At 39.1% G+C, this 18106-nt stretch overlaps 1 protein-coding gene across 2 annotated transcripts in view; it reads right to left on the bottom strand.

The window, feature by feature from the left end:
* The window catches only part of fstl4 (follistatin-like 4), a 169270-nt gene that overhangs the window by 27269 nt on the left and 123895 nt on the right, over nucleotides 1-18106 (bottom strand). For both annotated transcript variants that reach the window (XM_079356394.1, XM_079356395.1), the window contains exon 7: nucleotides 2682-2848. In XM_079356394.1, coding sequence (XP_079212520.1) covers nucleotides 2682-2848 — 167 coding nt within the window. The remainder of the gene's footprint in view (nucleotides 1-2681; nucleotides 2849-18106) is intronic.

The following is an 18106-nucleotide window of genomic DNA, read 5'->3' as shown; positions in this document are numbered from 1 at the left end:
ATTGCGGTTGTCTGCACCTGTTTGTAGTTCTGACTATCTTGTTGCTCTCCTTCAATCAAACAGGTCGGAGCGCACCAATATACAAGAGCAGTCTCTTTTTTTTTTGAGAAAAACTACTCCACTCAAAATATAAAATACCCAGTTTGATTGAGGGCAAAAGAAGGAGAGAAAGACATAAAAAAAGTGCAGAGGATGGGAAGGCTAGGCAGAAACAGACAGGAGACAGACTAGAAAAAGAGCAGATAAATAAGACTGATTGTAATAGAGGTTCAGCTGTCAGGGTGAGTGGGAAAAAAGATGTTTCAGAGTGTAAAAAGATTTCAATCATCGGTGAACAAAACTTCTGAAAATCAAGCATGTTTCAAATCAACACTGTTCAATAGAAGAAAACAGAGTGCTGATAGGCTGCTGACAGAAAAGCGAGGCCCTGGGATTGACTGAGTGTAACCCCCCCCCCCCCCCCCCCCCCCCCCCCCCCCCCCACACACACACACACACACACACACACACACACACATACACACCTGTCTCTGAAGGATAATGGTTATAGCTCATGGACAGACAGATACTCACCCCATCTAATATTTGACCTTTAGTTTTGAATTTCAACTTGAACAAAATGTTTGACAACAGGCTTCAAAACATGCACCTGCATTCTTTATTTATGTTGTTGTTTGTTTGCATCTTTAGCCTCTTCCTTTTACTTATTTGGCTGCTTTTCGATATTGTAACATTTTCATTAATTAGTGCATTGATGTCAAATGATAAGATCAGTTCATTTGTGAGAGATCGACTATGTCATTATTTTCAAATTGCATTATTCAATACTAATAGGGCATATTTTATTTACAAATTACACTTTTTTTTTAACTGAATATTAGTCAAACGCCTATTTATTCACAATTTCAAGCTCAAAAAAAAAAGACATTTTATCTTCTTGTCTTTAGAGACTTTGCACAAATAATTTAAAATATCTGGTATTAATCGGGTATGAGATTATATATATTCTTTATGCCAGGACGTCTTTTAAAATATGAAACATTTTGTACAAGAGATGGTTGGCCACACAGGGTATAATGACACTTTTTCTAGTAAAACATGTCCTTCAAGTTTTTTTTCTTCTCTCTGTTTAATCATTCTTTCTTTAAGTGACATCTGGTGTGCACAGAAATTAATCAAATCATAAAGACATGTACTAATTAACAAATTACTAAAGTTATTCATTTTCTTGATTTAGGAATTTTTTTTGTTCCTCTGGCAACAACAAAAATCACACAGATGGGGCTCCTCTCTCCTTCCTCCACTCAGACCACTGCAGTCTGTGGACATTCATTATGCACGGTCATGAGCCGAGGGGACCTCTGCTGCCATCACCTCCCCTCCAGTTTCCACCTCAACACTTGACATTGTTTATCGGCTCATCATCACAGCAGACCAACAAGGCCGCTCATTAACATGCAATTAGCGAATAGTGATCCGGGGGTGGGTAAAGCAAGGCCAGCGCTGTGCTGTCACCTGAGCAGATGTGACTGAACAGGAGCAGGGCCGCTTCGTTCATTAAACAGTGAGCAAACTCTAACTCTCCAGTTTCATGGATAGTGCATTTAGGGGAGGAAAACGTTTCTTTATTGTTTGAGCCGTGATTCTTTTTTTTTTTACAAATACTGTCTGCTTTACTTTACTTTTCATGTTCTGTCTTGACTCTGGCAAATCAGTCTGTAGCCTCTGGGGGCAGCGTTATGCAAACCTGTCAGCTGCTGGGTTCTTCACAATAATGTCTACATGTACCCTCAAGTACATTCGATTATTACCAACAGTTATTGATAGAGACTTTCCCCGTTCAAGGTCATGGGGGGGCTGAAGCCGAAGCTGTCACTGGGCGAGAGGAGGCGTACAACCTGGACTAGTTGCCAGTCAATCAAAGGGCTGACGGACAACCAGCCCCACTCACATTCACACCTATGGGCACTTTAGAATCCCCAATTAGCATGTCTTTCGACTGTGGGAGGCAGTGGGAGTGCCCGGAGAGAATCCATGCATACACAGGTAGAACATGCAAACTCCACACAAAGAGTTGTTTTTTGCAAATCCCTGCAGAACCCACTTTACATCATCTGCCCCGCACCAAACAGCAGACATAAAGTTAGCAATAAAGGGATGAAGAGAGCTTTTCGCCAAGTGAAGAATCAAGACTCCAATATTTGTCAGGAGTTAATGAAAGTAGGCAAAAAAAGTTGGAGGGATAACTAAATAGGCATTCCTCTGCAACAAAATCCCACAGTGTATAGGATGGCAGTGATTCTCAGGGTCATATACAGCTTACAGGACAAATATAAAGTCTATGTGCCATTTAGTAGCATATTTAGATGGGACAGTGATGAGAACAGGACATTGGGTGAGAGAGACAAGCAGGAAAGAAGGTCGGAATTGAACCCTGGCTGCCCACTTGGAGGTCTAGACAATGTACATGATGCACAAAATCTAACCGCTATAGGCCATCAGCGCCTGAGGTCTGTGTGTCTTTAAGGTTACTGAAAACTATTGTTTGGTTTCCAATAAAGATAATTGATTCATAATGATATATCTTGTCTATACATGAGCTTAAGTTGTCATAGCAAGACGGAGAAGGTACTTACAGATCATGCAACAAACAAAAAACAGTGTTTATCATGATCACTTACATTGATATCCTCCAGGTCTAAAAAGTTAAGTATGATGCCGTTTCTCTTCCAGATGATTGGCGGGCGTAGCGTCCCCTGGATGGCACAGGTAAGGACAGCGCTGAGGCCCACTGTTACTGTGGAGACGCTGATCTGCTGGTCCTCAGCCAGGCTCAGCTGCACCACCTCTGTTAGGATGAGAGCATGAAGGGAAATGATTAGTGTTGGTTCCACGGAACAGATTTCAAATAACAATAGAAATACGAGACGAGAATAGGAAAAAGATGAAATGGAGAAAGAAGAAGGGGAAAAAAGAGAAAAGTGAGAAAAGTCTGACAAGTGAGATTGAGGGTGCTGATGATGTGGAATTGAAGCCAGGCTTAACACATTTCTAAGCATCCATCTCATTACCAGCGGTCCGAGGAGATAAACAGCTGTCCACTGGTGAGGGATATACACTATGAAAAAATAACCACGTGTCAGAGGACACACAGCTAGCCAAATATCATTCTTCTCATTAAGCAAAATTTATGATCATTGAAATGGCCATCTGAATCAATTCACCTTTACGGCAAATTAAGAATTATTCTTCACTGGTTCCCCTCGGCACAATAAATAGTATCCGTGGCCAAGCTGTGTGGTCACGCAAGAAATCTACAGCCACAGAGACTTTATCAGATGCTGAACATTTTTCTCATGTAAATTTGCAATGAGCCAGGTGTTTTCACTTGCCATGAAGCAGTGTCTTGGCATCAGAGTTTGCCTTTTCAGCAGTTTGGGCCAAATTTCCTCACAATGATCGTTTGACCTTGCATTGCAACGTGACAGCGTGTGCACTGAAGTGATAAATGTCAGTGTATGAACCTGGGTCAATATTGACTGGGGACAGGATATACCTGGATCAATAAATAAAGAGGCTCAGACTCCTGATAAAAATCTGAATGGAGCCATCGGAGCATTTCAGCGTGCAAATTAGGACACACAGGCACAGACATACACACAGACGCAATCCAATACAGTCAATTAATGGACTAACACGATAAAGGAGCCGGGCTGTGCGGCTTTTCAGTTCTCAAATCTTTACAAAGAGAACAGAGAAAAAGACAGAAAAAAATGGATCTTCAACATACATAAATGTTGAACAAATTAGTGATGAAGAACTAATTGTTTTTGTTTTAAGAAGAAAAAAAACCTGGAAAGCAGCACAATAGAAATTTAAACAACTCATTTTAATATCCAGAGAAATTCCCTGACACACCACAATTGAAAGAAAACCTGAGACAGAAACAGTCCATTAGCAACATGTGTGGTTTATTTCTTTCAGATTTTATGATAAGCAAAGCTGTGTATCATATGTGCCAAGTGTACAACACAGGGCTGTTCTATGTCAGGATAAATGACATCAAAGTAAATTATTATTTTGACATGCTAACCCTAGCTAAACTGTAACTCTATCAAATCCATCCCTACTAGTATTGGCATGGAAATGTATACGCAAACAAAGATCCAGTATCCTAAAGTTTTAACTTCCACGCCCAGAAAGAGACAGTATTGAAATGTCAAAACAGATTTTAAGTAGACGTCTAACAGACTTTGAAATGTTTGTGGGGAACCTTCTGTCCGGTTCCAGACTTTGACAAACACTGTTGTAAAGTACCTCTGGATATTAGCTGTCTGTTTGGCATAGCTCGCCAGGTGATAGATGTATCCGCGGTGACAGCTCAGTCTGTCAGTGATATTTCAGACTGCCTTGGGTACAGTACACTGCCAGATTCAACAAAGTTATAATTCAGCAGAGCGGTAATTTGGGTGGCAGAACAGCTTTGAGTGCCATGTGGACAGATGAGGGATGAAGGGCATTGATCTGACATGGCTTGGAGGGCTGGTTTCAGGGTGGCACTGTGAATTTCAACCACATGACTGCTCACATTAAATTTCAGAGCATGGACGTAAGAATTGTATGGGATGCCATATCATGACTGTTGTAGTGGAACTTTATTGAATTCTTTTCGGGTCTATAGGAGTACTGATATGACTTTGGTTGTATGCTAATGAGGGCTGTTTCTTCAAAGTTAAGAGAGCAGAAGTGATGGACTCTGGTAGATGAAACAATTACCGAAAATGTAGGAACTTAGACTAAATATTAGTGTTGTATTAATCGAATCGGTCTCTGTCTTGAGACCACTTTTAGATTGTCTCAGTCTTAGACTGGGAAGACTCTGGATTTTAATTTCAAGACCAGTCAAGACGACGACTGAAATGCTTCATTCTCATGTTATTACCGTAATTACAAAAACATGATCCTTCCTTAAAGAAAAAATAACTTTGTAGTTTAATTTTAATTTACTGCCGCAACCATCCCACTGTTACAGCCTAAGTGAGTGACAAGCCCCCTGCACACAAGATCATGGTCTTGGTCTTGTCTCGGTCTTGGTCTCTCGATCCCTAAATGTGTTGATCTTGGCTTGGCCTTGAAGCACTCTGGTCTCAGGTAAGCTTTTGTGTAGGTTAGTGTGGTCTTGACTGCAATACTACCAAACAAGCAACTGGCAGTGCCTTAAAGTCAGGACATAATCTTAGTCAGTGATTTGACATGAAAAAATACAAGAGAACATTTCAGACTCAAATAACTGTAATAACAAAGATACAAAGGTTACTATCAAAGTTATGAGCCATCTATAGGCTTTGCTTTATGAATAAGTCATGTACATTTGATGATATATTGCCTGGTTAATTTCTACTGCATTGTATTATCAGGTCTGAGAGTTAATACCTTTATTTCTCTGTTATGAAGCATCACTGACAGCAGTGAAAAGATAATCTTCAGCTATGAGCCCCTAATGCAGGGCTGTAACATTACTTTCCACAAACTAAATCAAACAGGAAAAGCACAATCAATTCAAAACTGTTTGAATTTTTGCAGGCGCTCTCTGCCAACCTCTTATACGAGGTCAGTCTAAACTTTCTGCTGATGCATTAGCCCTTACTTTTAATGTCTGGCAGGAAAGGCCAGGAAAAAAAAACAAAAAAACACCTAGCTGTGTGAAAGATGGAGCAGTGGTAAAATGAATCCTGACACCATGAAATTAATCCTGATGCCATCCAAACTCGACCCAGTGAGATTACAGTTAGGAGACCAAGCCAAAGAAAAATGCCCTTACTTTATATTTGATGAAAAAAGCTGTGTACTATTTATTCGAAAGTTGGCTGATTGCTGTTGATACTTTTAATTTGGGGAACAGATGATGGGAGAGGCATTAGGGGACAAACAAATGGTAAACGAATCTGCTGTTTTAGAATAAATAATAACCATGACAGATCGCTCCCAAAGTTATAAAGCTACCTGTCACAGTTAATGAGTGAAAGAAATGGATAATCACACATCATAACTTTAGTATTATGTTGTAAGAAAGAACTGATTTTCAAATATTTACTTCACAATGACAAAACAGTGTCCCCCTCAATAAACTTTTATTGGCTTTTTGGGCTTTTTAACGTGTGATAGCAGGCCTAAAGTTACAATTTATATTACAAATATATAAAAATGAGAAAATAAATAGAAAATCTAAATAGGCTATTCCTTTCAACTTGGCTTTTGTCTGTTCAGAGGCAGAGCTCAATTGTAAATCTTAATACATTAACAGATTAAGATTAAATAGCATAGAAACATAACTAATTCATCAGCGAAAAAGGTTTTTTGTGCTGTTACTGGTGTGACAGGAATAAACATAGGCTCAGGCTTTTGGCTTCTTTATAAGTTGAAGTTACGTATCCCATTGTATTCCAGTCAACTCAAATAAAATATTTAAAATTACACACTAAGAACTTCATCTGTGTAAAGGCCTGAGTGCAAACACAACATATGGCCAGATGGATGACAGAGATAAGCTGCACCGGTATGAAAGAGTTATTTGTGGGAGGTCTAAAAAAAGTCCCTCTGTGTGTCATATGTCATTCATAAGGAGCACATTAATGATCTTCAACATGACTTTGAGAAGAAGGATAAATAATCCAAATGTGCAGATGCAGCAGCTTCCAATTTAGTTTAAAACAAAAAAAAAAACTGGTTACAGGAAAAGAAAAAAATACCTTTCTTTTGCCAATTAGCAAGGCTACAAATTAATACTTACTATATGTGTATCTGCTCAGTGAAAACAAATCATACAGCAGAAGAATCTGAACATTCAAAGACAGCTGTTGACACTTTTTGGGAAGTTCCCAACGGTATAACCGTTGCATCTCAGCTCCAATAGCTTCATTCATGTTCAAATCAAAGACAGAGATTACTTTCACTTTGAGCAACATAAGAAATTGTTTAACATCCTCTCTGGTTCTGTCCCAATCCCCCAATGACCCAGACAAATTACACATCTACAAGCAGGGCCTGTTCTGCCCCGGCTTGCTGGGGAAGGTTGTCAGGACATTATCTAGCTAATGATTCCTGCAGCTTCCCCATTCTCCAAAAATAGCTTCAATGTGTAAGTTAGTAATTGTCTTTCAGGGGAATTCAGGAGCTCCAGCGATTGATCAGAGCTGATAACTGAGCTATGGGCAGGCTGACAGGGGCAACAGGGAGGATTCTGTGTCTGCACCTCTGGAGGGAAATACACTACTGTATATTTGAAACAAGTAAAAACAGGAAAAGTAAAGGGAGAAAGAGATAATAATTGAAACACGACAAAATATATTTAATAAGGGTAAAAAGGGTAAAATAAATAAAAAAAAATCTATAACAGGATCGAAAAGGAAAAAGACGAAACGTAAACAATACAATAGAAGATGAGCAAACAAAAGGAAAAAAGACCATACCAAAAACACAGGAAAACAAAAGAAGGAGTGAAAATGAATGAGCGTGTAACACAGGAAGACAGACTAATTTGATGCAGAGCACGTAGCAGATCTCGCAGGGAATAACTAATGTGGCGAGCTGAAGACTGTGGCTCAGAGAGATGTCCCCTTTCACTTTTAGACGACAAGTATTTCGTGAGCCGGAGTAAGACATAAAGCCACAAAGCAAAGGAGCAGAACGTCATGATTTTTTTAGTGGGTAAGGCAGATAACATGCTGACTGCAGAGTACAATACAAGCGTGAAAGAGAGACGGGTGTTGGGGTACAGGGAGAAAAGAGTAGATGGAGAAATGATTGAAACAGAGTTACAGGTGGAGGTGTTGTATGTAAGGAATCTGATCCGGGCTGAAAAGCACAAGAAAAAAAAAAACAAGCTGAGAGACAACCAGCAGGCAGAAACAATGTTTTTTGTCATTTTAATGTTTAAAATCTGTATTTCAGTGGGACGAAAACTCCAATATCAGAATGAAAAGCTGGAGACCATTGTGATTTAGATTCAGATGTCATATATTAAATTGGATTGAAAGGTTGTCAAAGATACTTATTACAGGAAAAAATACTTGTTAAACTGAAACATGTGAGTGAGCAAAACTAATTTAAAATATTAAATACATTTTGCACTTTTAGTCTCTGTCTTCTGTATTACATAATTCACATAATAGTGTGATAGAAGCCCAGCTGGTGGTTATGCTCTCTGGGTTTAACTGAATGGTTTATTGTTCTTCTTGGATCTTTGTCTCTTTCAAGTTAATGGATGAGAAACTTTCAGCCACTGAGGTCCTTTTGGGAAGGACAGCACTTTGCATGTCACAAAACATTCTATTCTTGAGTTTCCTCAAATAATCGAAATCCTTAGTATCATCCACAGACTGTTTTACGGCTAGTGCTTGCTGAAGACTCCAAAGTTAGTTGTGAAATTCTCCAAGATATACATGTGAGTGAGAGCTAAACTGCACATTTAGATTGATCACAGCCTTTACTGACCTCTGACAGATAATGACTACAATATTGATTTGACCTGAAAGGGGTTATCTAAGAAACTCTGAGGAAAACAATAGTCAAAACCATGTTAATTAGATATTTAATGATCTTTGACTAACTGCAATTCTTATACTTTTAGAATCTTTTGACACTATACCACAGAATTATAATTTCTCGCCTGTGGCACTTGTGCTGGAATTAAAAGTACTGCTTTGGAGCTGATCAGACTTTACCAATCTGACATTATGTTCTCAGTCTGCCTCGGCGATTTCACATTCTTCTTTGACACTTTGCTATGTGGACTCCCCCAAGGCTCCATACTTAGCCCTCTTTTAATCTTCTTGATCATGCTTCCCCCTGGGGTCCATTCCTAAAAAAAGTATGGAATCTTTTTTGCTTCTATGCCTACAATACACTATCCGTCCTTAAAAATGAAAGAAACTAACACTAACGGCACACTTTTAGAACATCTTAATGACATCAAAGCTCGGGTGGCATTAATTCTTTTTTAAGCTCAGTGATATTAAGACTAAGGTTGTCATTGTTGGACCCAATTAAGGATAGAACAAGGTTAAGTCCTCATTTTTTACACTGATTTTGAGAAGGCTATGCATGCTTTCATCACAAGGCATCTTGATTGGTTTTGTAAGATATGATTATTAATAATTATATATATATCAATGAATGGACTAGGTCCAATATATCCAGGGCTATGCCGCTCACCATAGCCCTCCATATATAATATCTCTATTAAGCATGATGTGCTCTGTGATTTGCAACACTGCCCACATTGACTTAATACAACCACAGACAATAAAGGGACAGCACCTGTAGATCAAGTGTTTAGCAAATTGGTTAATGTACAATTATTTTTGAAAAACAACAAATACACTTCGCCAGAAAATAACAAAACCGTGAGCTAATCTCCAATATCTTATAAAAAAATCTGATGTCCCACCACATGACTGCCTGAGATAATGTCACAGTGAACACTATGACCCTGGTGGGTTTGTACAGTACATGAAGGGAGACAGCCCCCCCCCCCCCCCCACACTGGGAGTGCACAGTGTGTACAAATGATCCCTGTGTGCCACTGTGCATTCAGTATGAGGGCTGCTCTCAGCAGGTGGGCTGCAGCCAATAGCAAATACATCATCCATGTTTCAAGCACACTGACACTCTGAATTAATGATATGTTGTACATCACATTCTGAATGAACCAATTTCTCTGAGTCAATCAATAGCTGGGCTCGCTGTCAAATCTATGCACACAGTATATCAGCTCACTTTCACATATTGTACATTCATACTGTTCATTTACTGTCCCTCACTGTTATCTCGTATGTACACACAAGCTATCCAGTCTTCTCTCTCTCTCTCTCTCTCTCTCTCCGTCTCTCTCTCACACACACACACACACAGACACACACACAGACAGACACACACACACTTGCTCATAATACATAGAAGAAGTGAAGCCCTCTCTGAGAGTGCTGGGCTGGTGATTATTCAAGGGAGGGAGATGGGGATGAGCAATCAGCGGCCGACTCATTAATCACACTGGATCCAGACCTTTAATCTCCACTACAGGTACAGAGGAATCCTCTGCCGCTCACCATAGCCCTCCTCCTCTCCCTTACTCTGCTTTACTTTCTCCTCCATCCACTGTCTCATTTTCTCTCTCATGCTTTGTTTGCATCCTTGGCTATTTCTCTCTGTCTTTGTCCTTTTCAGAGTTGCTCACGCTCATGATAACTCAGAGAGTCTCGGACTGCCTGTCAGTCTTACTTTCTATCTGTCCTTGGTTTAATTCTTCCTCACTTTCTCTCCCTTGTTGTTCCCTCAAAAGACCCATCTTACCATGACTGTCTCTCTCAACGTTCTTGTAAAGGCATGATGGCGCTTCTTGTGAAGCAGGGACCCTTAACTAGGCAGAGACAAAGCCTAGTTAGGATCACAAAGGGAGAGGGCTGAGAGGAAGACAGTGGAGGAGGAAAGTAAAGAAGGGAGTGTGTGCGTAGGAAGAAGTTTTTTTTTTTCTCAAACAATCTGTTCCAGGCTGTATTAACAAGCCAGGAGAGCAACAATTTGGCAGGAGATCTGGCTCTGCTTCTACATTGGTATCTGTATAAGCATTTTAAAAAAGGAATAACAGCAGCAGGACCCTTTGTGCAATGCTCTGTGTTATGTAATGATTACAAGTTCTAGACAACTCAATGTGTTGTTGTGCCAAGGCATTTAAATACAGTAATTATTGATCATCATTGTATTGAGTTCCTGATAACTTAATTTGATTGCTATCTCTGCTTTATAAAAAAAACTGCCACCACCATAATGAAACACAATGCTGAACAGTTAAATTATACTCCTGTCTTCTGCCTAACTACAGGTCTGAGATGCTGAGGAAAATCAAAAAGCCGCCCAAAAATGTTTTATTTCTGTAGTACACTGTCTGAGAGGAGTTGATGTTTGCAAAAAATACATACATAAATAAATAAGCTTTACTACAAAATAACCCAGCTATTGTCAACAATATTTAGTTTGCACAGATATCCACCACTGTCCTCCTGGAACAGCACATTTCCAAGGCCATTAAATGGGAACAATAGTCACCCCTGCAACACTAAATAACCAATTCTGCAAAAAAACATGCTGCTCACAACAGAGCCAAATGCTGAGGTGGGTGTTGTAAGCACCTGAGCGCATTGCTGGGCAACAGTGGATTTACGGAGGATGAGGCTCAATAATGAAGCGCCATCAGTCGGGTAATAACGGGGCAGAACTCTCTTTACTGTGTCATTCAGTCCTTGAGGGTGGAAGTAACCTGTTGGGGAAATGAGCAGATTAATTATCTGTCTGGAGGGTTCATGGACATGTTTACTTTGCTAGTCAACCTCCAAACTTTTATCTTATTACTATAAACTCATTGTCATTTGTTGCTAATACTGTAGCTGAGTCAAATGTTTGAAAAAGTCCTTCGAATGCCAAGTCTGTGAATTGCCAGACACTGAAACTGTAAAAAGGAATCTGGCACCATATCAGTTTATAAGCTTGTCATACTTCATGACTTCTCTCCAACAGTTTTTTTCTATATTTAATGTAATCTGACTCCTGAAGGTCAAAGACACCGCGACCCTCTGGCATTATCAAATTGCATTGACTGAGATGAAAGAGAGCCTATAGCCTGTCATGTTTTTCTTGACATTTTCTTTTAGTAGAGCTATACGACAGGCCTCTGTTTATTTTTAGTCTTCTTTTAAAGACAGCTCTGTCCTTTCCAAATTCTTTTTATACACTGTAACTCAAAGGTTGTGTCAATGAATGAAAAAAAGGAAAGTCAATTTGTTTTGACTTTTACTTTTGTAGAGAAAAGCTTTTCGCAAAAATCTAAGAAATAAAAAGGCTATTTGGCATTAAACAAACATAGGTAAATCAAAATGTATAAATGCTTTAAACTCTTATTGTATGAGCAGGTTCTTTTTTAGTCCAGCCTGTTTTATAGAAATATATTGTACTAAACATAAAGGATGAAGCAAAGGCACATTTTCTGTTGACTTGTTAAAACATCTAGTGGCTTGTATAACTTCAGTCTGTTTCACACTCCATTGAAAGCATATTGTCTGTAAAATAGGGTAAAATATGTATGAAAATATAGGACACATTTTTGGTAAATCTCAACAGGAAGCTTAGAAAAATGTGATCTTTATCTTTTGGTTTGATAAAACAGACGTTTTAAGTCTCAAAAGGCCAAAAAAGTCCTCCTGCTCTGAGAGGCTTAATGGAAACAAGCTGACAGTCTGGAGCTAATCTTCCATACTTCATTTGGCCGGATGAGACCCAATTCATTAAAGAGTACTCTCATCTTGTGGCAGCACAAGATCTCTGACAATCAGGATAATCTTTCATCTTTATGGAAACAAAGAGAGACGCCCTCAAAGAGGACACCCTTTCCTCTCTACATCCTACCAACTATATATTGCTGAGGCTTTTCCTGACGGGGTGCACTAAGTGGTCTTTATCATTTTAAAGCCCTCTCAGCCTTTAGGGAGGTTGAGGGTAGGAGAGATTAGAGCCCTGCAGCAGACCTCTGCACTGCAAGAGCCGCAGCTTGACCTGACCTCAGGTTACTCCGGGAGAAAGACAGAATACACAATGAGACTTACTGAGTTCTATATGTGTGTTTCTAAGTGGATCTGTACAGGACTGCGTGTTAAAATGTAAACATATGTCTTGACTTATGTGCTTATGTCTTAGGTGCATGGATTTATCAAGTCTTTGCAATTATTTTAGACACATTTTCTTACATTGGGGGTTTTCCGCAGAAAGACAATTCCAAGGTTCAAGATGTCAATGGACCCTTGAGTTTAAATTGTGGAGGTGGTAAGGGCAAAACTGTTGGCCCTTTTTCATTGGATAGGTTCAAGAGAGAGGTCAGTGTTTTACACAAATACATGTGAGCTGAAATTCTAATGAGACTACAGACACAAAGACAGAGGAAACCACAAGTTAAAAAGAGAATGGTTTCTGGAATGAAGACATATGCTCTGATTTAACATTGTATACTCACCATAGTACTGTCAGAACTAATGAGCACTGTTTCACACTGAGACAAATTGCTAGCATTATGCTCCTGCAAACAAAGTTGGATTTTCAGAAGATAAGTAGGCCGCTTTTCTGTGAAGTGTAAAATTTATGTTGTCCTCGTCGAGCTTGTGTGGTTAAATGATCAATTTTCCCAAAGAGATTCCAGCAGTTCTTAAAGTAGAGGCCCTCATGCTAGAAATGCTGTTCATTTATACAGCTTTGGTAGAGAAGGGGGGGGGGGGGTCACTGTTTACTAAAGTATGGTGGATAAAGTGACATGATAAATATCAACATGTGTACTATCAATTAAAAACACTCAGCGAAAAGTAAGAATAACTCTAAATTGATGTAAACTTGGATTGCAGCAAAAGTGCTTAACAACTCCACACAGTCTTCTCGCTACCCTCTAATCTGTGAATGTATCGCTTCAGTACAGAGTATATGTCAGAAAACTACTTCAACAAACTAATACAATCATAGAACAGCTGTGCACAAGAAGCCAGAAGAAGACTTTACAGTTCATCCAAACTATAGAAGAAACAGCTGTAGACTAACGTAATTTTACCACTGAAGAAATGCAAATGAGCCACACTGTGTGTAAACAGCCTGTTAAAGGTTCGAGGCAAAATGAAAACTTAGTAAAGTGTGAAGGATTGTGACATCATTGTCAGATGGGTTTCAGCAGGGCATGCATGCTTTTAGCGAAGACAGGATTAACACGTGCATTTTGAGGATGTGCTGCCTTTTGTTTTTAAAGTTTATGGATGGTTGATAGCAGAAAGGCCTTGATGATGCATGGTTCAGGTACACCTGTGCACCAAGTGCAGACATTGAAAGATGTAATGTTTGACTCATATCTTTTTTTAAACCAGTGGACAGCTGTTTAAATGATTGTTTGCTGAGCATTCATGTTCTTTATCAGCAATGATAAAGGTCTCATTTATGTGGCTCAGTATTTTTGCACCTGCGGGACTTGTTAGTGAAAACCAACATACTTGACTGCAAGACACTCAACAGCATTTTTTCAAAAGAAATTCTTCTGACTATGTCTGATATAAATTCATTAGGAGATAAAAACAGCTACTTGGCTGATGCTTTGGGACTCTTTATCATCAGATGACAAGGGCTTCTTGTGATCGGATGATGAATGGAAATGTTTTAGGTAAATGTAGATGAAGGAGGTTGATTGATATTGTTTACTGTCAAGATGATTTCTGAGAGTTCCAGGAATTAAAAACCTTTTTAGAGAGGTCAGATGAAAGTCAGATGTAACAACAGCAATGCTGTCATAATAGAAACATGTCTTTATCTTAAATTCATGTTGCAAAAAAGCTGATTAAGAAAAGTATAGATTATTTTGGTTCAGTCACTCCATATTCCAACATTAAACCTTGATACATATGGGCTGATAAATTATCAGAAAAATTAACTTAATAGGCATGGCAACAATGCATCATTACAACTATTTACAGGGTCTTTAAATAGCAGTTGATGTCTTGATGACGTTGATTAATTGCTCCATTATTTTCCCCCATAGAACTCTCTCCCTACTGCTTGATGAAGTATAGGAGAAAAAAAGGTTTGTCTACACTGTGCATACACTGCACTACTGAATTATTATGGATCCTCCAAGCATGACAGGAGTTTTGAAAATAATTATGAAAGTTTGAGGCCATATTCCTGCATTCATAATGATTAGACAATGTGTGGGCAGCACCAAGGCTGGAGGGTAGAACTGTTGGCTCAAACTTTTGATCCCCAAACTGGACGCTTCCTCTAAGGATTTGACCTCTGGTAACAACTGACCTGTGTGTTTACAGAAGATAGTGTGCTAATGTCTATCACATTAACATTGTCAGTAAGGAGCAATGTGACTTTAGGCCAAACACCCCATTTATTGCTCTACAGCTCTGAATGCTGCATTTCTTGTGATAGAAGTTCAGCCATGGCTTATTTAATCATTTCATTACACCGCTCAGTTTGTCCAAAAGGTGACTTTACTTTGATGGCTCTTATTTGGTATTTGGCCTCCATGCTTTGTGCCTGACCTGGACTGGAACTCAATCTGCCACTTTACAGTTTACAAATGCATCTCAGTTTCTGTGGCAGACTCTATTCAGACTCTAATCAAACAGCTATGCTGGATCTTTATCTTGAGTCACATGACTGCTACAGCTTCTAAGGAAAGGGAGCTACCAAAAATGTCTAGAAACAAATATCTGCAAATTAGTGAAGAATCTTACGGAGAAAGGCTACACTTTCATTTAAGTGGTATTTGAAAACTCCACGTGTCAAAATGTTATGGGAAAGCTCAGTATTATATGACTTTTATACAGGGTATTCAACCACAGAAAATATCTGTATATCTTTCTCTTGTGACTGATTTGTTTGGACCCTTCACAGCACTGAAGACCCAAGCAATCACCCCCTCCATAGCCCACTGCTGTATTCAAAATATCAAGGCATGAAACTAAAAAGCTGCTGAGTTCTTTTCTAGATTTTTGATGAGTGCTACAACATCACATCAAGGTGTTTCGCATGATGTAGCTTGTAGCTTGGATTTAGCCTGGCAAGCCAAAAAAAAGAAGAAAAGAAAAAACCTGCATCATCTTGGTAAAAAAAAAAAAAAAAAGAGCCTTTGAGCTTTAACCCTGGGGCCTGCTCAGCGCATGTTGTTTTAGAAGACTGGGTTGAATAGGAGCTTGTTGCCAAAGGAGAAGTTGAGTACTAACAATCCACTAGAAGCCTGAAACATAGAGCTGAGCTGCAGTGTTAGACCACACTCAGGAGACTTTAGGGATTTGGGATTTCTGTTCTTCCATCATCACCTTTTTTCACTTGTGCACAGTTGCACTTCAAAATGTTTGACTCTTTCAGCTTTCAAAAGCTGGCAAAGCTGCTCTTAAAAAGTCTACTAAAAAACATTGGCTTTGGAAATTCTTTGGAAAACATTAAGTGTTATTGGCTGCTAGTCTGAGTGCTTATGCAATCCTTACAAATCAAGAAAGTCCAGGAGTTTACCAACTTATCAAAACTTCTTTGAAAAAAAACCTAACTGTTGGTTAAGTTTAGTTTTATTTCAATTAAATTACCTTTACTTTCTAAACAAAAAAGCTTACCTACAACTCATTATTTTTGCCACAGTTGCAAAAAACCATCTGTGATAGGCCACTTGGTTAAATGTTTGCATGAAGAATAAAAAGCTCCAGTATTTCTTGCCATAAACATCCTAAACTGCACATTTTAGGTTTATCACTTTACTGTACATGGGACATAATTTAAAGGGTCTGATCTGGAGTCAACTCAGTCAGCACTTCAAACTCAGAACCTGATTCACGAAAGGAATTCACAAAAGCTTTTGCGCTCCGCTAAACTCGTGCAAATGAGTCAAAAAGATACCGTCGAATTCACAAAACACATGCAAAGTGTTAAACGAGCCCTTACTGAGCTGTAGAGCAAACAGCATACTGTTTGCAATTTTATCTATTTTTTCGGAAGATTTATTTTGGGGATTTTTGTTCCTTTATTGGAGAGTAGGGGAGACAGAGTAGGGGATGACATGTGGGAAAGGGACCACAGGTCGGATTTAAACCTGGGCCGCCCACTTCGAGGACCATATCTACACATGGAGCACACAAACTATCCACTTAGCCACAGGCACCCCGTGTATTTAAAAAATAAAAAATCATTGTGCAGTCATTTTATGATTGAATAAAGAATAACTGGCCTGTTTCCATGCAAATCGGTCTCATTGTAAAAAGTGTGTATTTCACAAACAGCAGCATTAAAAGACACCCACAGTTAAAGTGAAACAATTACAGTCTGCTGAGAGGCCAGGTGGTTACAGCACTGCTGTTTTTAAAAGAGATTTCAAATGAAAACAATTCTGCCTCTGTATTACTTTCAAATTAATTATCTGTAAATAGGCTTAAAATGATACTTTATCAATACAAACAGTGGTTAAATCAGTCCGGGACTGGGTGTTGAGGTCAGGACCCTTAATCTAATTTGAGTCATTGTTTTTTCCTTAAGAAGTTGCCTTTGTTTGCTGCATTCACGGAGGAAGCTCTCATTAAAAAACAAAAACAAAAGCAAAACTCAAAATCATGTTATTCAAGTGGCCTCTCTATAAACCTGCAAAATAAGTTGACTCCTTCACGTTCATCACTGCTGCCTTGACATGTCAAAACTTTAGGAAGGTGTTTACTGTACATCCGTCTGCCCTTCATTCTTCCCCTCAAAGTCCCAGCTTTGTGCTCCAGTCTCACTCACTTCCCTTTCTCTGTTGTCCTTGGACTTTCTCAAACTTGTCATGTCTAATCTCTCAAACCCTTTAAATCTCCCCCGCAGTTTTACTGCTGCCCCAGACTCTATTAAATGTATTATTGTGTATGCTCTCATACATGGTTCCCTTCTCTTTGTACATACTGTGGGGCACTTGACTCAAGTATACCATTCTTAGCCTTGGCGAAACGCATTAAACAAGTAATAATGCATAACTTTGCTCTTCTCTATGCCACCCCCTCTTTGTCATTCCCCTATCTTAACACTTGTGGCTTTCTCAAATATCCTGTGACTTCTTTTTCTAACTTTGTTGGGTAAACATTTCATCTTGCAGCTGCTCTTATTTTGATCAAGCACAGATTTTCATCCCTTTTGAATATGCAGGAAAATAAATTAAAACATTTGTGTGGGTTTTGGATCAGTTTGCAAAATAAACACGCACAAACACACACATCTGCAGTACCCATCAGCACAGTGAAATCGTTATCTACCTACTGTGTTCTTTAATCTTTAATTATTGGTAAATGGTAAATGGACTTGAGCACTTTTCTAGACTTCTGATTACTCAAAGTGTTTTTACTCTGCCTGCCAAATCACCTACCCATTCACACACTGAAGGCTATTATGAAAGTGACAAAACTATTCCCTAACTATTCTAAGTCATTCATACGCTGCTGCCGAAGCAGCAGGAACAACTTGTGTTTAAGTGTCTTGCCGAAGGACACATCGAAATGTGGCTGCAAGAGCT

This window comes from Symphodus melops, assembly GCF_947650265.1.
Source record: "Symphodus melops genome assembly, chromosome: 11".
Lineage (NCBI taxonomy): Eukaryota > Metazoa > Chordata > Actinopteri > Labriformes > Labridae > Symphodus > Symphodus melops.
This window is presented reverse-complemented; position numbering and strand designations above follow the sequence as displayed.